General features: G+C 40.6%; 2 protein-coding genes across 5 annotated transcripts in view; one reads left to right on the forward strand and one right to left on the reverse strand.

Moving 5' to 3' along the window:
* Positions 1–11,602, reverse strand: part of CWC27 (CWC27 spliceosome associated cyclophilin) — a 204,153-nt gene extending 192,551 nt beyond the window's left edge. The window contains exons 1-3 of one of the 3 annotated variants that reach the window (XM_045999882.1): positions 11,186–11,602; positions 10,153–10,220; positions 882–978 (exon numbers count right to left, since the gene is read on the reverse strand). In XM_045999882.1, coding sequence (XP_045855838.1) covers positions 882–978; positions 10,153–10,194 — 139 coding nt within the window. In that variant the 5' untranslated portion in view covers positions 10,195–10,220; positions 11,186–11,602. Of the gene's footprint in view, positions 1–881; positions 979–10,152; positions 10,391–11,185 lie in introns of those variants that run through there. The other 2 variants (XM_045999881.1, XM_045999883.1) reach the window with 2 other exon arrangements.
* The window catches only part of SREK1IP1 (SREK1 interacting protein 1), a 42,704-nt gene continuing 38,569 nt past the window's right edge, over positions 10,650–14,784 (forward strand). For both annotated transcript variants that reach the window (XM_045999885.1, XM_045999886.1), the window contains exon 1: positions 10,650–10,820. In XM_045999885.1, the coding sequence (XP_045855841.1) occupies positions 10,808–10,820 (13 nt within the window). In that variant the 5' untranslated portion in view covers positions 10,650–10,807. The remainder of the gene's footprint in view (positions 10,821–14,784) is intronic.

Consider the following 14,784-nt stretch of genomic DNA (forward strand, 5'->3'; position numbering starts at 1 on the left):
GAAACATTGATAATGACATCACTGAATGTTGAATGGAAGGCTTCATTGAGAAGATGGAACTGTGGACAGATATTAAAAAGTGGGTAGACTTAAACAGTAAAGAAGGAAAGAAAAAGTATTCTGAAAGGAGACTGAGCATATGAAGGAAGGTATGAGGGTATGTGTGAAAGTGGAAATGGGAAGGAAATGCTCAGGAAATAAAAGTAATAGTCAACTGAAGCCATATGGTTATTTAGTGCAATGAAAAACAAGGCTGGAAGGCTAGGAAGCCAAGCTGTCTGAGGATTTGGCTGCTAGATGAATAAAAAGAGGGTAAACAGATTAAAGATGACAGAGGGAAAGACCAGGAAAAAGGCAATCACAATCAGCAGGTGAAAGTCAAGACAATCTGGTTTAGTTACATAGCTGACAGAGGAAGTGTAAAGTCCACTACTAAATTGGGAGTAAAGTCCACTTCGATATGTAAATTAGAGTGAAGAAGAGAGAAAATGGCTGGAATTCTAAATTTGACAGTTATTTGGATAGAAGTGACAACTGAAGGGTAAAGACAACGGAGAACTCAACGCAATCTCAGGGAGTACCTTTATTTAGAGGATGAAAGAAAGAAGTGGGGAATAGACAAAGATAAAAAAGGATCAAAGTTTTATTGGAGAGATAAATTTCTCTACTGAAGATACACAGATTTATTTGAAAGACTGTCTTTATCTCCTCCCTCTATTTCCTGACACAGTAGCTCAACACCATTTTACTCATATCAACTCCTATCGTTCATCACCACCATTTAACAGCAGGCCTCAATGTTGTGGAAAGATACACTTCAGTTTATTTTTAAATTAATAAAAATTTTCCTACAGAATAAAACTCAAAAGAGTTATGATTACCTTCCAAACAAAGCTGAATGAAATTTCTACAAGCTTTAGGAGCTTCTTTTGACCACAACTCTATGTCAATATCTCCAGCTGTAGTTTTCAATAAAACCTGTAGAAAGAATATGACATCATTACATTAAATTATCATTTTGACTTGATAATTAGTTGAAAAACTGCTCAATTTAAGGCATTCATTAATGAGTTTTCAATTTTTAAGTTAAAAACTTTGCTGGGCTTTTCTTGCTATACTAAAAAAAAAAAATACACTCAAAAAATACAACAGGGAAAAGACAGTCTCTTCAACAAATGGTATTGGAAAAACTGAACAGCTATATGCAAAAGAATGAAACTGGACCACTTTTCTTATACCATACATAAAAATACACTTAAGATGGATTAGAAACTTAAATGTGAGACCTGAAACCATGAAACTCCCAGAAAAAAAAAAAAAAAACAGATAGCAATGTGACACTGGCCTTAGCAATGTTTTGTAGACATGTCTCTTCACGCAAGGGCGACAAAAGCGAAAATTATTGGGATTATACCAAAATAAAAAGCTTCTGTACAGCAAAGGTAACCATCAGCAAGATGAAAAGGCAGCATAATGAATGGGAGAAGATTTTTGCAAATGATATATCTGATAAGGAGTTAATAACCAAAATACATCAAGAACTTACACAACCCAACACCAAAAAAAAAAAAAAAAAAAAAAAAAAATCCAATTAAAAATGGGTAGAGGAAAGAAAAAAAAAATGGGTAGAAGACCTGAATAGACATTGTTCCAAAGAAGACATACAGATGGCCAACAGACACATGAAATCATGCTCAAATCAGCTGAGCAATGCAAATACTCAAGGGAATGCAAATCAAAACCACAATGAGATGTTACCTTACACCTGTGAGAATGGCTAGAATCAAAAAGACAAGAAGAGGGGCACCTGGGTGGCTCAGTGGGTTAAGCCGCTGCCTTCGGCTCGGGTCATGATCTCGGGATCCTGGGATCGAGTCCCACATCGGGCTCTCTGCTCACCAGGGAGTCTGCTTCCCTCTCTCTCTCTCTCTCTCTGCCTGCCTCTCTATCTACTTGTGATCTCTCTCTGTCAAATAAATAAATAAAATCTTTAAAAAAAAAAAAAAAGACAAGAAGAAATAAGTGTTGGCAAGGATGTAGAGAAAAAGGAACACTCATGCACTGTTGGTAGGAATGTAAACTGGTGTGGCCACTGTGGAAAGCAGTACAGAGATTACTTAAAAAATTGAAAACAGAATTACCATATGATCGAGTGATTCCACTACTGGGTATTTACCCTAAGAAAATAAAAACACTAATTTGAAAAGATATTAATACCCCTATGTTTATAGCAGCAGTATTTATAATAGCCAAGATATGGAAGCAACCCAAGTGTGCATCCATGGATGAATGGATAAAAAAGTGGCATGTATGTCTGTGTGTGTGTGTGAGTGTGTGTGTATATACATAAATATATATATTATATATATAAACCTGATAGTAGAATATTAGTCATAAAAAAGAATGCAATATGGCTATTTGCAGCAGTATGGATGAAGACGGTATAATACTGCTAAGAGAAGTAAGTCTGACACAATAATACAAATACCATATGTTCTCACACATATGTGGAATTTAAGAAACAAAACAAACAAAGATATCAAAAAAAACCCTCAAACCCTTAAATACTGAGAACAAAATGGTGGTTGTCAGAGGGGAAGTAAGGGGTGGTGAGACAGATAAAGGGGATTAAAGAGTACATTTATTTTGATGAGCAGTGAATATTGTATAGAATTGTTGAATAATTCTACTGTTGAATCATTCCACCTCAAAATAATATAACACTGTATGTTAATTATACTTGAATAAAAAAATTCAATACAAGTCATTATAAATTTATATCTTTCAAATACCATTTTCAGAAATAGTTTAGGACTTAAGAAAAAAATAGCATATACCTTTTTTAATCAGAAAAACTTACTCATTTAAAAATCAATCATTTAAACTTGCTTTAATTAAGAAAGTTTGCAGCCTTTCTTCCAATAATATTGGCATAGCAAATTAAGAAATTAAAGAACAGGGGTGCCTGGGTGGCTCAGTGGGTTAAAGCCTCTGCCTTTGGCTCAAGTCATGATCCCAGGGTCCTGGGATGGAGCCCCACATTCAGGATGCCTGCTCAGCAGGGAGCCTGCTTCCCCCCCACCCCCGTGCCTCTCTGCCTACTTGTGATCTCTGTCTGTCAAATAAATAAAATCTCCAAAAAAAAAAAAGAAAGAATGAAATTAAAGAACAATGAACCCATGATCTGTGACACCATAAGACAACTTTACAATTATGTTTTTACATATAAACATTCTACTTTATCATTCAAAATCATGCCATTCCTGGAGTACCTGGATGGTTCAGTCTGTTAAGCATCTGAGTCTTGATCTGGGCTCAGGTCAAGACATCAGGGTCATCAGATTGAGCCTCATGCCAGGCTCCGTGGGGAGTCTACTTGAGATTCTCCCTCCCTCTGCCCACCCGCCCCCCCCCCCAAAAAAAGTCATTCCTAATTTACAGTGAAACATTCTTTTTTTAATTTTTTAAAAAAGATTTATTTGACAGACAGAGAGAAATCACAAGTAGGCAGAGAGGCAGGCAGAGAGAGAGGGGGAAGCAGGCTCCCTGCTGAGCAGAGAGCTTGATGCGGGGCTTGATCCCAGGATCCTGGGATCATGACATGGGCTGAAGGCAGAGGCTTAACCCACTGAGCACCCAGGTGCACCTACAATGAAACATTCTCAATCTAATTCTAGGTTGTATATTACTAAAATGGTATATCTCAAAATCACCATCTATAGTCAATGGAATCCTTTGATAGCCTCTTTTCTACCTGCTCATCAAGATAAGGACTTCTAACTTGGCTTGGCATGAAACAACACCCAAAAGATCTATTCTGGAGGGGACCTGGGTGGCTCAGTAGGTTAGGTTTCTGCCTTCAGCTTAGGGCATGATCTTCGGGTTCTGGGATTGAGTCCCGGGTCAAGCTCCCTACTCAATAGGGAGTGTGCTTCTCCTCTATCTCCCCTGGCTGGTGCACGTGTGCACGCTCTCTCACTTTCTCTCAAATAAATAAATAAAATCTTAAAGAAAGAAGAAAAGAAGGAAGGAAGAAATGAAGGAAGGAAGGAAGAAAGAAAAGAAAATACTCTATCATGACAAATCAACCCAACTAGATTCTCATTTTCTTGGGAGGTATATTTTTGGGATGCAAAGTGAGTGACTGAATAACTCCCTAGACTGTATCTAACACCTTCTGATTTTGAATGCAAACTGGTATATATCCCAATCCCAAAAGTACAGTATATCTAAAAAGACAATGTCCTGTCCTATCTATTATCCCCTTGTATACCTAAAATAAAATGTTACTGCTAAAGGGAACCTACACATGTCTTCTCTCCTTTCCAATTCTAATACAATGATTCTAACTTTTTCAAAGTATGCATCCATATTAGCAAAGATGAGAAGGGAAGTGGGAAGGAGTTAAGGAATTGGGCGCACACAGTCCTCAAATATGTACTTTTTCCCCTATAGTATCTTAAGAGTCACAGAATATAAACATTTCAAAGGATTACATAAAAACAATATTTTTAGATAATTCTTGATCTTCTTTACTAGTGATATAATGAAACTTTAAAAAAAAATAACAGCATTACTGAGAGATAATTCACATACCAAACAAGTCACCCTTTTAAAGTGGTTTTTAGTACCATGACCACTACCTAATTCCAGAACATTTCATCACCCTCAAAAGAAACCCTGTCCCCATTAGCAGTCACTCCCTATTTCCTCCTACTCCTATCCATTGGCAACCACTAATCTACTTTCTGTATCTATGGCTTTGCCTACTGAACATTTCATATAAATGGAATCATGCAATATGTGGATTTTATTTTTAAGATTTTATTTATTTATTTGACAGACAGATATCACAAGTAGCTGAGAGGCAGGCAGAGAGAGAGGGAGTCAAGCTCCTTGCTGAATAAAGAGCCCGACGTGGGGCTTAATCCCAGGACCCTGGGATCATGACCTGACCCGAAGGCAGAGGCTTTAACCCACTGAGAGAGAGTCTGCCTCTCTCCCTGCTTGTGGTCTCTGTCTGTCAAATAAATAAATTAAAAAAAAGAAAGAAAGAAACTACTGCTGTAAAGAACAAGCTAATATACATCATCCCTGCCTTTGTAGTATGTGGAGTCAGGGTGCTCAAAGGACAATAGTGATCCTTCCACTTACAAAGGGTAAAGGAGCTTTGTTACTTTAGACATGACATCTAATATATCTGTGACCCAACTTCCTTATGTAAAAATAGGGATAATATTCTTATAGGTTTGTTGTGAGGACAAAATGATTTATTCTACATAGACTGCTTTGAACAGTACCTGACAAATAGTAAATGCTCTAAAAGTAGTAGCTATTACTATTGTAATTATTATTCTCATATAATTTTCTCTGGCCACAGTCAACTGACACCTAGTAAAAAGCATCTGGCTTTGACTCAGGTCATGATCTCAGAGTCCTGGGATCAAGCCCTACACCGGGCTCCCTGTTCAGCAGGGAGTCTGCTTCTCCCTCCTCCCCCTTGCCCTTGTTCTCTCTTTCTCCCTCTTAAAAAAAAAAAAAAAAAACAAGAATGCATACATGGTTGGGCCCCCTGGCCTACCAGAGTTTCTTTTTTTTTTTTTTCTTTTTAAAGATTTTATTTATTTATTTGACAGACAGAGATCACAAGCAGGCAGAGAGAGAGGAGGAAGCAGGCTTCCCGTGGAGCAGATAGCCCGATGTGGGGCTCGATCCCAGGACCCCGGGATCATGACCTGAGCTGAAGGCAGAGGCTTTAACCCACTGAGCCACCCAGGTGCCCCCCTACCAGAGTTTCTTAATCTTTCCACTGATAAAATACTGAATTAAAAAAGTAGGTGCATGTGGTCAACTAATCTTCGACAAAGCAAGAAAGGATATCCAATTGAAAAAAGACAGTATGTTTAACAAATGGTGTTAGGAAAACTGGACAGCCACGTGCAGAAGAATGAAACTGGACCACTTTCTTACACCATACACAGAAATAAACTCAAAATAGATGAAGGACAGGAATCCATCAAAATCCTAGAGGACAAAACTGGCAACAACCTTTTCGACCTCGGCTGCAACAACTTTTTGCTAGGCCTGTCTGCAGAGGCTAGGGAGACAAAGGCAAAAGTGAACTACTGGGACTTCATCAAGATAAAAAGCTTTTGCACAGCAAGGGAACAGTCAATAAAACTAAAAGGCAACCTATGGAATGGGAGAAGGTATTTATAAATGTCTTATCAGACAAAGGGCTAGCATCCAAAAATCTATAAAGAACTTATCAAACTAAACACCCAAAAAACAAAAAATCCACTCATGAAATGGACAGAAGACATGAACAGACACTTATCCAAAGAAGACATACAAATGGCCAACAGACATAGAAAAAAGGTTCAACATCACTTGGCATTAGGGAAATACAAATCAAAACCACAATGAGATACCACCTCACACTGGTCAGAATGGCAAAAATTAACAACACAGGAAACAGCTGATGTTAGTGAGGATGTGGAGAAAGGGGAACTCTCACACTGTTGATGGGAATTCAAACTGATAACAGCTACTCTGGAAAGCAGTATGGAGGTTCCTCAAAAGTTAAAAATTGAGCTATCCTAATGACCCAGCAACTGCAGTACTAGGTATTAATCCAAAGGATACAGACATAAGTGATTCAAAAGGGCACATTCACCCCCAGGTTAGCAGCGAAGTCCACAATAGCCCAAGTATGGAAAGAGCCCAGATGCCCATTGACAGATGAACAGATTAAAAAGATATGGCATATACTTGTGACCTCTCTCTCTGTCAAACAAATAAATAAAATATTTTTTAAAAAATTAAAAAAATAAAAAGATATGGCATATTTGTACAATGGAATGTTACTCAGCCATCAAAAAGAATAAAATCTTGCCATTTGCAATGACGTGGATGGAACTAGAGGTTATTATGCTAAGTGAAATAAGTCAGTTGGAGAAAGACAAACACCATTTGATTTCATTCATATGTGGAATTTAAGAAACAAAACATATGAACATAGGGGAAGGGAAGAAAAATAAAATAAGATGAAAACAGAGAGGGAGGCAAACCATAGAAGATGCTGAGCTCTAGGAAATAAACTGAGGTTGCTGGAGGGGAGGTGAATTGGGGGAAGGGGTAAGTGGGTGATGGGCATTAAGGAGAGCCCTTGACAGAAGGAGCACTGCGTGTTATAAGCAGTTGATGACTCACTAAATTCTACTCCTGAAATTAATAATACAGTGTATGTTAACGAAATTGAATTTGAATAAAGAATTTAAAAAAAAAAGAAGAAGGCACATGTCTCCTTTCTGCATACATTTGGTTGGCCAGCTCTACTTTGTGAGGTTTCAGTGGCTCCTTTTCCTGCAGCTCCTAAGACAATACTTTGTTTCTTAATAAATATATATTAATATGCAATTTAAATTACGTGTTCATAGTATGTGGCAATTTCATCTTGAGTGTAAAAGGACATTTCTCAATGGTACGTTCCGTGCCTCATATTCAGAGGCCTGAGTAACAGCAAAACACAGCACATTTGTAGACAATTGCTAGGGGTTCTACCACTGATATAACATGTCAATTACTTCTCAGTACTATGCTCTTTGAAGGGAGGAACTTTGTCCCATTTATTCTGAGTATTTCTTTATTCTTTTAGTACCTAATGTATCATTAGGCAGCATAGGCACTAAACATCCACTGAGCAAACTTGTTTTTATATCTCTTTAAAACTTTTTCCAGGCCAGGGGTGCCTGGGTGGTTCAGTGGGTTGGGCCTCCACCTTCAGCTCAGGTTGTGGTCTCAGGGTCCTGGGATCAAGCCCTGAGTGCCCTGCATCAGGCTCTCTGCTAGACAGGGAGCCTGCTTCCCCCTGCCCCCCCGCCTGCCTCTCTGCCTACCTGTGATCTCTGTCTGTCAATTAACTAAATAAAATCTTTAAATTCTTTCCAGGCCAAAATTCTTGCCATGTGCTAAGATACAGAACTTTGAGGTTCAATGTCTTCAACTGGACTTACACTGGGAAAAAAACCCCCAGTTGTTTCTGAAAGAAAACTTCGGCTAGGCTTGATATTCTCCATAAGCCCAATTCTGTTCCGTAAGTACAGTGTTTATCACAGTTGGCATGTACTTATGTGCATGACTGTTTGGTGAATGTATATTTTACTTCACTGACTCCATGATAATAGGGACAATGCTGGTTTTTCTTTCCCTTGGATCCCTAAGACCTAGCACAGAGGTGTCATGTGCTAGTTGCTCAATAAACATTTGTTGAATAAAAGATCTCCTGTTCAGTAATGTGTCTCTGTTAAAGCTTTTCCTCTTTATGATCACATCAAATCTTCCTCCAGAGTAAAGCAACTAAATCTTCCCTTGACCAGCAGCAGTATAACCTCAAACTCACTGATGCTTAATACTTTAAGAGAAATATAGTATTAATTCATCCATTTATTTGTTCAGTCAGTATATATCTGCACTCTTCCTACCATTTGTCAAGCATCATTCTAGATGCTGGTCCCTACCATCAGAGTGCTTGCATTCTATGGGGAGAAGGGAAGGAAGAGGACACAATAAGCAGTAACTAGTAAGTAGTTAGAAAAAACTTTAGAGGTAAAGGGAAAGAGGCAGGGAATGTTGAGAGGCAGTCAAGGCATGAATGGGATTTCCTCTCTGCTAAGGAGACATTTGAACTGGCCAAAGAGTATACCAGAGAAAGGAACATTAAGTGTGAAGGCCCAGTCTAGAAGGATGGGCAATGTATCAGTTCTCTACCAGTGTTTATCAAGTGTGGGTGATATCACCCTTAAAAAAAATTTGGAAATATGAAAAGGAGTATTCTGAGTTTTCACAATGATGTGAGGTAGGGGTGAGGAGTAAGGAGAAGTTCAAACAACAAAGAATTAAAATCATTGCTCAGCTCAAAATACCCAGTGAAATTTTTGCTGGGGATATCAATTAGAGCATTATTGTTTTTGTTTTCAAATTGCCTTCATTATATTACAAAATGTCAACCAACAAAAAATTGCATGAACTATGATATAATCATGCAATAGAATTCCATCTAATGTAAATTTAATTTATCCTAATACAACTATGTACTCTCAGCCACTCTATTTTCTCCATTATGCTGGTTCATTGTCTTTCGTATGTGATATAGACTAGTTCTCCGTTTAAGAATTCAGGTGATACTTGCTCCATTACTGACTCCTTTGCCTCATACTGCAGAGAAAAATCTTCAAATGGAATTGACATACCTTGACCATTTATCAATCAGGAAATCATTCTCCCATTCTAATGTGGGAACATTTCCCATTCCCTACTTTTTCCGACAGTCATCTCATGTTTTAAGACCAGCTCAAGGGGTGCCTGGGTGTCTCAGTGGGTTAAACCTCTGCCTTCAGCTCAGCACTGTAAGATAAGTCAGGATCTCAGGGTCCTGGGTCAAGCCCTACATCAGGCTCTCTGCTTAGGGAGCCTACCCCACCCACCCCCTCCACCTGCCTCTCTGCCTACTTGTGATCTCTTTCTGTCAAATAAATAAATAAAATCTTTAAAAAAAAGTTAAGACCAGCTCAAAAGATACCTCATCCACAAAGCTTTTCTCTTCCTTCCCAGTTGCTTACTTTTTAGTACTATCATAGCACTAGACTCCTCTCTCCTTAAGCATGCCTAGACGTATCACAAGATTTTTTTCTTTACCTTCCTGCCTCCCAAAGAAAATCATAAGCTCTCCCAGGACAACATTACCCAACCATCTTTGTATCCCCGGCACCCAGTACAGTGCCTGGTGCCTACCAGGCGTTCCATAAGTAACTGTAAGATGAGTGGAGAAAGTAATTTCCAAGTTAAGTAAAAAGAGAGGGGGGAAAAAGGCGAAATTTACAATGTCCCTAAGACCCTAGAAACGCCTGCCTGAGTTAGGCTGAAGCAAGAAACAGGACCAGAAGGCTGGTAGATGGAGAAATCTGCATTTGAGGACTTTTTCAAAGTGTTTGCTGAGAGGTGTTAATAAATGGTTTTCTATGCAATCCTGTTCAGAGGCAGGAGTACGGGACATGACTTCTTGTGATCTTTTCCAACCCTAAGACCCCAGAGCTCCCTTAGTCGGTGCGGTATCACTTCGAGGAGCCCAGGTTCCCTAGATGAGGCGCTCACCTTCCCGTTCGTGGGAGGTTCCTGGATGTAGATGTTGCTCATGCTGGTCAGTGCTCAGGACTCGGCTTCTAATTGGGAATAAGAACGGAGGGCCGATCACTAAAGCTATCCACCTATCAATGAACGCTTCCTTCAGTCGGATGGTCAGGGAAAGCTCCAGTTTGTCAGTGTCGCCAAGACAGCGAAACCAAGCACTACCTTTAGCCCAAACTAGTTCTTCACGGACGCCGCCATGTCGCTCCCGGACCAGAGCACCGCTAGTCCTGAAGAGGGGGGTCCCGATGGGCTCCAGGGAAGCAGAAAAGATTACTAAGAACCCACAGATTAATTTAATTTGTGTTACAATTTTTAAATGCAATCTATAAATCTTGGTATTGTTTACTTCACTACGCGTATGTGCAGGTCTCACTCACCGCCCCCCCCCAGCTGGCAGCAATGGTTCGGGCCATGTGTGTTCTGTAATATACCTCCCCCGGAAACTGAATCAACGCGACTTGGTTCCGCTATCGCCGGAGGCCTTCTTGGACTGTCACCGAGGTCCCGCGGCGCCGGTGGGAGGAAGAGGCTGCCCTCGCCTTTTGTTGTCCTCGACACAGGCGTGAGGCGGGCGTCCTCTCGAAAGCCCACGGCTCCTGCGACCCCTCTTACCAGCGCCATGGCAGTCCCAGGTGAAGACCGACGCCAGGGCCCGCAGGTCTAGGCGAGGAAGGGAGCGGGTAGGGTAGGTTGGGTGCGTTGGGTTGGGGAGCAGCGCCCGTGGGGATGGCGGCGGGGGCGTTAAAATTAACAGGTTCGTTTGGTCTCCATGAAAAAGTTTACACTCTACAAATAATCTCTGGAGGGAAGAAGGAACGACAGAAACTATCTCCCCCACCCCAGCCGAGCTCCCGCGGCGCCGCGTAGATTCCAGGGAAAGTGTGTCGTGCGGGGAGGAGGCCGGGAACTGTAGGCCTAGGGGGCGAGGAGCCGAGAAACACGCACTTAACTTCGGTTTGGCTTGAAAATAAAACTCAGGTGGCAACACTTGACGGACCCGAACGGCCAGAGGCATTGTTTGTCGTGGAAGTCGCAGGGACGAAACTGACGCTGGGCTCCTTCTCTCTCTTCCTCCTGTACGGAGTTCCTGGGCGGCCGTGGACCGGTCGCTTTCCCCCGCTGGGCCTCTTTTTGTGCGTCTGTGGTTTCTTCCAGCTCTCAGGTTCTGTGTCCAGTGGGTACCGACCTACAAACAGTGAACCCTACGAAATAAGTGCTTCAGAGATTGCCGAGCCGCCACTGCCAGCTTACTCGGACGTTCTGGTCGGGGAGGGCATCTGCTTAACCCGGTTTGCTGCGATGTCTCTTGAACCCTGGTTGCAGAAGTTATTTTGAGAATCGTATCCCTCTCCAGCCCCCAGACACACTGTTTGGAGATTCACAATGCTCTTGAGTATAGGAGAGACTCAGAGGTGTTACCGTTCAGAAGGCGCAACCCAGTTTTTTTTTTTTATTTGTTTGTTTTGTTTTGTTTTTAAAGATTTTATTTATTTTACAGAGATCACAAGTAGGCAGAGAGGCAGGCAGAGAGAGGAGGAAGCAGGCTCCCTGCTGAGCAGAGAGCCCGATGTGGGGCTCAATCCCAGGACCCTGAGATCATGACCTGAGCCAGGAGGTAGAGGCTTTAACCCACCGAGCCACCCAGGCGCCCCTGAACTCAGTTTTAACCTACCCTTCCCAGTCTTACTTAAGCATGTTTGTACCGTGGCAGCCTTATTTTACGGATCCCTGTTTCAGGAATAGTGCGCTTTCCTAACCACTACAGTTTTGGGAGGAGGGAGAATTATGAAAGAGGAAAGATACACTCATTCATACACAGAACGATCTGTATTGCCGCCTGCTAGGTAATGTCCTAGGCAGTGGGAATACAGTGGTGAACAAGACAGTTGCACTTCACACAGAACTTAGAATTTAGCAATGGGGAGGAAGGACCAAAAAGTCAGACATATGTATGGCAGGGAAAATTTGAAGTTTTCAGGAGCGCATAGTAAGGGCACCTCACAGAAGACTAGAGGGGCTAGGAAAATGGACTTCCTAGAGGACGTGGCATTTAGGATGAATCTTGAAGAATTCCAGGAGGGTTGGAGTGGTGAGAGAGGAAGTTGCAGCCAGACGGACTAGATATATAAAGGAGGAGGAAATGTGTGAGAAGAGGAAATAAAAGAAGTAAAAGATACTCCCTATAAATGGAACTCAGAATACAAATGGGAGAGAAGTGAGAAATTAACTAGAGAGTTAATAACAGCTAATAGTTACTAATGTATTCGATGTGTCACACAGTGTGTCAAGCATTGTGTTTTATCTCATTTAACGTCCGCACGGTAAGATAAGTATGAATACTTCAATTTTATATGAGCATGCTGAGGGATAAACAAAGTTACTTGCTAATTAAGGGATAGCTAATAAGTGACAGGCCATGAGGGCTCTTCTAGTCCCCATGCACTTATTCATCTTGCCTTGTTATAGTATAATTTACAAAGTAGTTTCCACCTCTTAAAGAATCTTGTAAGCTGTGACAAATATTTTGGATATTTTCCCAAGAACTAAAGGAAGCCATTTAAGAGTTTTAAGAGATTCATATTTTGGAAAGATCATCCTGGCTGGACAGTAGATTGGAAGGGAGCTAGTTTGGAGACAAGGTCACTGATTAGGAGTAATTTCTGGTAAGTTATGATGATGCTTCAGGCATGATATCAGGAAAGGAGAGAAACACATGGATTGGAGATACATTTTTGATGGTAGACTCACTAGGAATCAGTGAGGAATCGGTGTACGTGGGTAAGACAGGAAGTGGGGTATACATGGGTTTCATTGTTACACAGTTGGGTGGGGCCATTTTCTACTATAGGCAAAACCTGAGAAGGAGCAGGTTTTAGGGGGATGATGAGAATTTCAGTTTAGGGTTTGTGTTGAAGTATAGTCAGATATATGAATGAAACTATCTAATAGGTAGTAAGAGAGAAAAATTGTAGCTTAGGAAAGAAGCCAGAGTCAAAGACCACAGTTTGAGTCATCCACAGGTGTAATAGGAGTTGAGACCATTGTAGTGGCTGCCTGTGCTCAGATAGAGTGTGTAGAGACTGAAGAAAGGATCTGTGACTGCAGCCTGGAGCTTATCAACATGTAAGGAGCTAGCAGAGGAAGGCTGGTCTGCGTGGTAGGTTGCCTAGGTGTCCTGAGCCTTCACATCAGCCCTGGTGATTCTTGTATTGCACCACTACAACTAGAGTTGAGTTGCTGTCATTCCTAAATGGTTGGTTTTATTACTTGAGCAAGCGTTTTTGAGCACCTACACGGTCTAGACCCTCTGGGGCACACAATATCACAGCTTGTGTTCTCATGAAACAGGTCTGGCAATGAAAGTGGGGTGCTTAAGAAAGAAGAAAAAAAGTGATTTTTTTAAAAAAAAATCCTTATTGGAATTTCCTTAAACTTAGACCAGTGTTATAGATATGTTAACCTTCTTCCAATTCAAAATAATGGTCCAAAGTGTAATCATCTTAAATTGTGCCATTAAGCTAGATGGCAAGACATGGATAGACTATTTAAACCCAGCAAAAATGGAGATAATTATTATGACAGCACTGTAAGAGTACAATGCAAGTACCATTAGGAAATAGAGTTACAGAAAATGTTAAAATACTTTCCTGCGTGATCAATCCAGGTAGTGGACTAAAGAAAAATAGGGCTCCACGAGAAACCTTTTGAAATAATTATTGAGAAGGCCAAGTATTATGTTAGGCTCTTTTATTTTTAGGTATAATGCTCATATGGATTCAGGATGGCATTTCTTGGGTTGTCTTGCTACTGATTATTATGATAAGACTATAAAGTGACAAGAATGCTTTCCACAAGTGAAAATCAAACTCTTTTGTTTTATGCTCACCTACTTCAGCTGTTTTTCCACAGCATTATGTATAAACATACACCATTATGTAGGCAACACAATAAAATGTGTACTTTCTTAGGGAAATCGTAGACTCTTACTTGTTATTTTAAAAATGACATTTAAGGGCACCTGGGTGGCTCAGTTGGTTAAGTGTCTGACTTCTGCGCAGGTCATGATGGGCTAGGGTCCTGGGATGGAGGCCCACATAGGGCTCCTTGCTCAGCGGGAAGTCTGCTTCTCCATCTCCTCTGCGCTCCTCCCTGTTCGTGCTCACTCTTTTCCTCCCTCTCTCTCAAAATAAAGATATAAAAATCTTTTTTTTCTTTTAAAAAATAATAAAAATGAGATTTAAATACAGATTTCAGTGAAGTTGACTTTCTTTTAGAAACTATTTTGCCCATTCAAGTTGTTAAAATTAGTTCTGAGATTCATGTTAATGAATCCCCATGAAGTTCTGCCTACCAGTGTCAGTGAATGTTACCCATGTGGCTGGCACAAAAACTCTTTTTCTCTCATTCAGTAAAATCTATATAGCCAAAATAGGGAATTTTCTGTAGCCAAAATAACATTACATCTGGCATATGAAAGTGAGTCAAATTTTGAAAACACATCACTATAACTTCTTAGTAATTAAGAAGTACGCTAAATTACAATGTATCCCATTGCTTTTCACTCCTAAACTGTACATAATTTCTTTCTCTAGTCTG

The sequence above is a fragment of the Meles meles genome, chromosome 3 (assembly GCF_922984935.1).
Source record: "Meles meles chromosome 3, mMelMel3.1 paternal haplotype, whole genome shotgun sequence".
Classification (NCBI taxonomy): Eukaryota; Metazoa; Chordata; class Mammalia; order Carnivora; family Mustelidae; genus Meles; species Meles meles.